This window comes from Mus caroli, chromosome 2 (assembly GCF_900094665.2).
Source record: "Mus caroli chromosome 2, CAROLI_EIJ_v1.1, whole genome shotgun sequence".
NCBI classification, from domain to species: Eukaryota; Metazoa; Chordata; class Mammalia; order Rodentia; family Muridae; genus Mus; species Mus caroli.
In genome coordinates, this window is record NC_034571.1 from 80,248,199 (window position 1) to 80,256,539 (window position 8,341).

Consider the following 8,341-nt stretch of genomic DNA (forward strand, 5'->3'; position numbering starts at 1 on the left):
AAAAAAAAAAAAAAAAAACCTCTAACTCTCAGGACGTGGGAGGCCTCTCCTCTGAGGAAAAAGGAAAGAGTTCAGTATAAGGAGACAGTTAGTTGACAAGACAGGACTGGGAGGAGAAGCTATGATTGGAGTGTAAAGTAAATAAATAAGTTAATAAAAATATGAATACAATACTAGTAGTTATTTTAATTGTGGTTGCTAACAAAATTGATTATAAAATGATAAATGGAGACATAGCTCAAAAGAGGAGAGTTGGGGTGGAATGATTGTTTATGGCTCTCCCAGAAATCCTGATTTTGGCTCCCAGTATGTGTGTGTGTGTGTGTGTGTGTGTGTGTGTGTGTGTGTGTGTGTGTGTGTGTGTGTCTGTGTGTAGATATTTAAAAAGGGAAGAGTGAGTCCAAATTTAAAATTAGTGAGATGGGAGAAAAGTAGACTATGCAATAATATCACGAAATCATGAAAGACAAAGAATGAAATATTATATGATTTTTTTTATTTCAGATGGGATTCAGCTAATAATGCAAAGTATTCTGTTTCTCAATAGGATGTTTTAACATACTCATGAATGGCTTTGGTTATAGGTAGTAGCTGGATTGAATAGAGCAAGAGATTATGAGAAAGATACCTCAATAAAGAGTTTCTGCCAGATCCTGACATATACAGAGGTGGATGCTTGCAGCCAACTATTGGTCTGAGCACATGGTCCCCAATGGAAGAATTAGAAAAAGGACTGAAGGAGCTGAAGGGGTTTGCAACCTCATGGGAGGAATGACAATACCAACCAACCAAGCAGACACCATCCCCGCAGAGCTCCCAGGGACTAAACAACCAACCAAAGATTACACATGGAGGGAACCATAGCTCTAGCTGCATGTTAGCAGAGGATAGCCTTGTCTGGTATCAATGGGAGGAGAGACCCTTGGTCCTATAAAGGCTTGATGCCCCAGTGTAGGATAATGCCAGGGCAGGGAAACAGGAGTGGGTGGGTTGGTTGGGGAACACCCTCATAGAAGCAGGTGAAGGGGTAGGGGAAAACACCCTTATAGAACCAGGGGAAGGGGGGATGGGATAGGGTTTTTCTGGAGGGGGGAAATCAGGAAAAGGGATAACATTTGAAAGGTAAATAAAGAACATATTCAATAAAAAAGACATATAGCTTTAGTTACATTTTGCAAATACGCATATACACTTGATACTTATTTTACAATATACTTAATTTGGGATTGAAATTGAAAGTGAATTTTACTATGAGTTAGAATTTCTAATTATAAATTTTGATTTACAAGACAAACACTGCATGTGTAAATAGAAGTCCTAAAAAATGAGTGCATGTAAAGAGAGTACCACCTTTCGTAATAATCTACATGTAGAAGATATAGAGATACAAATTAGTCAGAAAAAATAGTTCATTAAGCATATATGCCCACAAAATGGAATTTTAAGTCATATGTACAATACTTTCTCTCACCCACATATACATACAAACACATACACATTGGCAGAAGAAAGACAATCACACAAATTAATTATGAGGATCATTAAAAGAAAAAGATCCATCTTTTTCATTAAAGATAATAAAATTATCATGAGAAGGACTTAATTTTTTTTCATATTCACTAAGAGGTGGATTGTGGTAATATTTGTTTCTTATTTATTTTTAGGGTTATCTTCCTAGTATTTTTATCACTGCTATTGTATTGGTTTTGTAATAAACTCTTTTAAATACTACTAATTATAGTTTATCAACCTCTTTGCACATGTCTACTCATTCAATCTCAAAAATATCATAAAAAAGGAATAGGTTTATTTAATTTGATTGTGCATTTTTTCCAAAATCTAATAATTACTTCTGATTTTACAAAGCTAGATTTCATAGTGATTGTGAGTAAAACATTTCATGTTATTATGATGTCTTCATTTGTAACATTTACATTTGCTTTAAATGTACTATATTTTTTGTTTTTAAAACACATTTTTTAAAACATTTGAAGAACCATGTATATATAGTGGAAGGTAATACTCAAGAGTATTATTCTCTGAACTATGGCTGGAATTAAATCCAAAATAAATGGAATCATTGTGTAAATACAATTTTTATTAGATATTTTCTTTATTTACATTTCAAATGTTATGCCCTTTCCTGGTTTCCCCTGTGAAAACTCCCTATCCCATCTCCCCTCCCCCTGCTCACCAACCCACCCACTCCCACTTCCTTTCCTGACATTCCCCTACATTGGGCCATCAAGTCTTCACAGGACCAAGGGCCTCTCCTCCCATTGATACCAGACAAGGCCATCCTCTGCTACATATGCATGTGGAGCCATGAGTCCCACTATGTGTACTCTTTGGTTGGTGATTTTGTTCCTGGGAGCTCTGGAGAGTCTGGTTGGTTCATATTGTTGTTCCTCCTATGGGGCTGCAAACCCCTTCAGCTCCTTAGGTCTAAAGGAACTATTTAATTGTTAAGTTGGAAATTGTTCCTTCAGGATTCTAAGGAAGAGATTTCTTGAAAATCCACAATATAATTTATACAGCTTGTCTTCCACTGAGGAAAGCACTTAAGGGAATTGAATAACTTCAGGATATCTCAGGAGAGGCTGAGATCTTGAGGGACCTAGGACATAAATCACCAAGACAACTTCAGAATGAGCTCACTGGAAGCCAAGCTTATTGCTATGAAGGTAAGACGGATGGAGTTTAGGTTCCAAGATACCAGTCATCCTGCTGGGCACACCAATTTCCCATTAGAAAGCTTCACCTTTAGTGAACTGTGGTAGTAAACAACATCAAATCATCTTCTATGTTTCATGTCTTTACTGCATTCTTAACATATGTTTTGCCTAAATTACTATTACTACTTTTTTTTTTTTTTTTTTTTTTTTTTTTTTTTTTTTTTTTTTTTTTTTTTTTTTTTTTTTTTTTGGTTTTTTGAGACAGGGTTTCTCTGTGTAGCCTTGGCTGTCCTGGAACTCAGTCTGTAGAACAGGCTGTCCTGGAACTCAGAAATTTCCCTGCCTCTGCCTCCCAAGTGCTGGGATTAAAGGCATGTGCCCCAATGCCCAGCTAAATTACTACTTTTAACCTACTGTCTCTGTCTTTCCCTCCCTCCCTCCATTCTTTCTTTTCCTTCTTTCCTTCCTTCCTTCCTTCCTTCCTTCCTTCCTTCCTTCCTTCCTTCCTTCCTTCCTTCCTTCCTTCCCTCCCTCCTTGTGTGTATCTTCCCACCACACACAAGCTAGGGTAACCTCTTAGAATTTATCTTCTCAATTGCTATAATGTTCACCAGAGAGAATTCACACTCTGTGATGAATGGAGAAGATACTTGTGATCAGACAAGATGCTTGAAATCATCTTATGAGCATCATGGCTTTTCATTAAAATGCTGGTAACCATATTTACAAAGCAAATACTTTTAATCTTTGGTCTTTGCTTCTATTAGCAGTTGGAAATAAAATACACTATCTTTTTGTTTTTCTTTCTTTTTTACAAAAGAAATCATCAAGGCAGCAATTTACTGTCTTGGCTCTAAGAGCTATAACTAGAGTCATATACCACCATATGTGAAAACTTTCAGTACTTGAATATGGATTTAAATTTTAGGTTTTTGAAATCTACAGTGCAATAATCAATTGAACTATTACCATTTACTGGAAGACCAATATCTTTTATGTCCACTAATATGATATGTATGTGTTTGCCTTATGTGTAGAGCTAGTGAGAGTTGAAGTAGGGATTGAGGCTGAGAACCTGTGATATATAGTATACGTAACTTGTAGCTCGGTTGCTATGCCTTGATGAGAAGAAAAGGAAGAAAGAAAACTTAAAGATGTTAGCATAGAGAGATGCTAACAGAGACCCTAAGGAATACCTGTAATACTAAGCAGAAAATATAGCAAAAAGTGTTTGTCTGAGTCATTACTTTCTCTTTTCTTTAACTAGTAAATAACCTTTCTGTGGAAAGCACTACTGCCATGTCAGATTCTAAAGTCTGTAAAAGCCTAAAGAGTCAAACTCATTGAACAATCGATTTAAAAAGAAATTTAATTTCCCCAGTAAATATATTTCAGAAAATAAATTGGCAAAAAGATTATGTAGAGACAAGAAGAGGACAAAGTAAAGAAAACTAATAAATATTGAAAAATTAGTTGGATTTGTTCATGATTTTTGTTAAAGGTAAATTAATATAAAAGATGATCAATATTTCCTCAACTAATACAGTTTAGTAAACACTTAAATTTTCTGTTAATAATTTCTGCTAAAAAGGTAATTATGATTTATAGATGTTTATATATACATATGTACCTATATATAGGAAAGAGGAAAAGAGAATTTCTAGTGGTAAACATTTTTTACTATAAAATGATTAATATGTGAATTTTCAATTTTATGAATGATTAATATCAAAATTAATTTGTGTTTAAAATTTGTCATGAATGAAATATGTTTTATACCTCTGATACCTTGAATAAAAGAATTAAAAGTTCTAGCTCTCAGAAACCAAAATATTTGTATACCTTGAGGTCTGGCAAATGGTTCTTTGACTTAAACTCTACACCCTGGTAATCCAAATTTAACCTTAGCCAACGATGAAAAAAATAGAAGAAAATTAACTGAAAATATTGCTTGGCTTTCACTGTCAATCCAGCTGGGGAAAGTGCTATATAGGCTAGGAGTCACAAAGAAGACTCATTGTAATTTATACAACATTCTGGGGATTTTAAAGATGCTGATTTCTGGATGCTAACTCCAAAAACAGGGGTTCATGTTAGACTGCATTGAGTTGTTCGAAAAATTTTGGCATCTCTAATGAGTAGGAAATTCTCTAGGACAAGATTGATGTACGATGATTTCAACAAAGCATGAAATATCACTCATTTTACCCAAAATGTGTAGGATAATATGTCGATGGCTTATAAGGATTTCATCTAAAACTAACAGAGATATGGAAATGTTGGGAGAAACAATCAGTCATAAAGATGGCAATTGCAGAATGAACTAAGAAATGAGTTGGAAGCAACAAGAAAACATTTTAAAAGAATAGATAGATTTAGAGGATCTGGAGTTGTAAATTAGACAATATTAAAACAGATTTATGTGGTAGTAATGCTTTGTTTTCTCAAAATTAAACTGAGCCACCACTACAGTCTGCAGAGCACACTGGTGACTAGAAGCAAGGACTCCAGGCACTCCTCTCCTCTATGTTACCACTAATAGTACCTGCTTTCTTTTTCTTTTCTTTTTCAAATGTAAATAACAAAGAATGGATACCCTTCAGCCCAGGAAAAACAAGAAACTCTCAAGAATTAACCTACTTAAATAAATCAACATAAGGAGCTATGCGTAAGTATAAGCTATGTGAGATAGAAATCGTATTTAATTAAAACAGAAAAAAACCTAATAGATCTAATCAATTAAAATTGACACATCATGGTCTTTCCAATGAGAATGGTCCTCACAGGCTCATGTATTTAGATGTTTGTCCTACAGTTGGTAGAACTGTTTAGAAAGGATTAGGAAAGGATTCCTGAGGACATCTGTCACTGGGGGTAAGTTTTGAGGTTTCAGTAGCTCAAGTTACTCTTGGTTAACTCTTCCATGTGCTATGGATCAGATGTAAACTCTCACTACTGCTCAAGAGCTATCCCTGCCTGGCTTGGCCCTATTTTTCTGCCATGATAGTCATAGTCTCTAACCTTCTGAGACAATGAGACCAAAATTATATGCTTTCTTTTAAAAGATAAATCGGCCATGGTGTTTTGTCACAGCATAGAACAGAAACTAAGACAACATAAAGGATTTTGAGAGAAAAAATTCTCACAGTTTCTTCTTTGTTATTACTCTCAAACTACATAAAAATCACTCACTTAAACCTCACATATTTTTATAGGCTGTTTACAATATGATATTTCCTTATAACATTGTTAAATGTTCAACTAACATCAAGTTTTATGGGTAATTTTAGCTACATTGACACAGATTTATGGAAAAATGCATACATGCATAAACTTGTAATTTAGAATAGCTTATTTAATACACTATCTGAAGTATCTTTAATTTTTTGGTAATATACTCAAAATTATATTTAATTTTAAATTTGAATAAAATTGTCCCTTTTAGAGTGTCATTATCAGTCTTTCCAGTGCTTTGAGCAATTATGAGTTTGAAAACTACTAGCCACTACAATAGCAAACTTGTGGTAGCTTGTTCAGGCACCAGAGGTTTAGCCCATAGTTATGAACATATATGTACCACTGATTTGAGCCAGCAATTTATAAAAGAAAATAAAATATGAATTTGCGAGAGATGTGTTAGAAGGACATGGTACATTTGAAGAGAGGAATAGTGATAGATACATGATTAAGATATATTCTATATATGTATGAAATTTTTGAAGAACACATTTAGAAAATATCCAGTGTTTGCACATTTTTTATGAAATTTTTTTAATTTATACATGATGAAGTATTTAATCCCTAAATGGAAAAGGACATAGGAAAATTATATAGGATATTATACTATATTGCTATGTGAAGATAAAAAAATTATCTTGACATTATCTTCTATATATGTTATGGAAAAAATACAAATTTTAAATTAAAAATTAGAAATATACCTATATGTGCAAATTATGTATTTTTTTGCTGCCTTCCTTTACATGTTTCAAAAACAAAGTAACAGTAAAAAAAAAAAATCCACGCTCAATTCCCCACATGGTTTATTATTGTGTTTATTTAACAATCATTTCCATTAATTTTAGGTAAAAAAAAACAAAGTATGTTTTCAGAAGACTCTTTTGTAGGAAAATAACTCTTGTCTCTGTAATAAGACGGACTATAATTAAAATGCTACCAGGGTGACATACTTAATAGCAGGAATGCACTGGCAACTTTCTTTTTCCAGGACTCACTTGAGCACTGAAAAATGTTGTTTTTATTCTTCACCTGCAGTAAAATCCATACCATCTTCGAGAGTCAATGGCTGAAGTGAACATCTCCTATGTCAGTGAATTCATTCTCAAGGGGATCACAGACAGGCCAGAACTCCAAGCCCCATGTTTTGTGATGTTTTTGACGATCTATTTGGTCACAGTTTTAGGCAACCTTGGGTTGATTGTCATAATCAGGGTTGACTCTCGACTCCACACACCTATGTACTTCTTCCTCAGTCACTTAGCCTTTGTTGACCTCTGTTACTCGTCCGCTATCACACCAAAGATGATGGTGAACTTCGTGGTAGAGCGCAACACTATCCCTTTCCATGCTTGTGCAACACAGCTGGGCTGTTTTCTTACCTTCATGATCACAGAGTGTTTCCTTCTGGCCTCTATGGCCTATGATCGCTATGTGGCCATCTGCAGCCCCCTGCATTATTCAACACTGATGTCAAAGAGAGTGTGCATTCAATTAGTGGCCGTTCCTTATGTGTACAGCTTTCTAGTTGCCCTTTTCCATACAATCATCACCTTTCGCTTGACATATTGTGGACCTAATGTAATCAACCATTTCTATTGTGATGACCTTCCCCTCTTAGCTCTGTCCTGCTCAGACACGCACATGAAGGAAATTCTCATATTTGCTTTTGCTGGCTTTGATATGATCTGTTCCTCTTCCATAGTTCTCACCTCCTACCTCTTTATCATTGCTGCCATCCTGAGAATCCGCTCTACCCAGGGAAGACGCAAGGCCATCTCTACCTGCGGCTCCCACATGGTAGCTGTTACTATTTTTTATGGTACACTCATCTTCATGTATCTACAGCCCAAATCCAACCATTCCCTGGACACAGACAAAATGGCTTCAGTGTTTTACACAGTGGTGATCCCCATGTTGAACCCCCTCATCTACAGTCTTAGGAACAAAGAGGTGAAAGATGCTTCTAAGAAAGCTTTGGATAAAGGGTATGAAACCTTAAAAATATTAAGATTAAGTAAATAATGACATCATATTTTATTATGTCTGAGCAGGGAAGTAAACCAAACTTTTAAATGTAATTTATTCCCAAGCAGTTGAAAAATGTCTCTCTTACTTTAATAGTCTTAGACATTTCCTGTGAGTTTACAAGTCGATCATGGGAACACAATATAATCTATTTGCTTGATAGATCACAGTGGTATTCACTGCACATAGTAATCACTAGCATATACTATAAGCAAAGGAGATGTGTATTTTAGTTAAAGGCCAGAATTATGAAAAAGCCCGTGAATCCATTACCAGAACTATGAAGTACACTTTTGATATCCTAAGTTAGCAAATTGGTCATTCTCTAGAAAATGTTTAGAACCAAACCTATTGGGAGCAAATGTAGTGTCAGTTAGGATATTGCCATGCGAGACCAAAGT

General features: G+C 34.9%; 1 protein-coding gene and 1 pseudogene across 1 annotated transcript; one reads left to right on the forward strand and one right to left on the reverse strand.

The window, feature by feature from the left end:
• LOC110306415 overlaps window positions 1-6,965 on the reverse strand; it is a 25,965-nt pseudogene extending 19,000 nt beyond the window's left edge.
• On the forward strand, window positions 5,274-8,088 carry LOC110289613 (olfactory receptor 1038). Its single transcript, XM_021155895.1, has 2 exons — window positions 5,274-5,343; window positions 6,951-8,088. The coding sequence occupies exon 2, from the start codon at window positions 6,978-6,980 to the stop codon at window positions 7,935-7,937; it is 960 nt and encodes a 319-aa protein (XP_021011554.1). The 5' UTR covers window positions 5,274-5,343; window positions 6,951-6,977; the 3' UTR covers window positions 7,938-8,088.
• The last annotated feature ends 253 nt before the right edge of the window (window positions 8,089-8,341 follow it).

Bases quoted from the DNA above. Each gene is read 5' to 3' on its own strand.
- LOC110289613 (XM_021155895.1), top strand. From the start codon at position 6,978: ATGGCTGAAGTGAACATCTCCTATGTCAGTGAATTCATTCTCAAGGGG.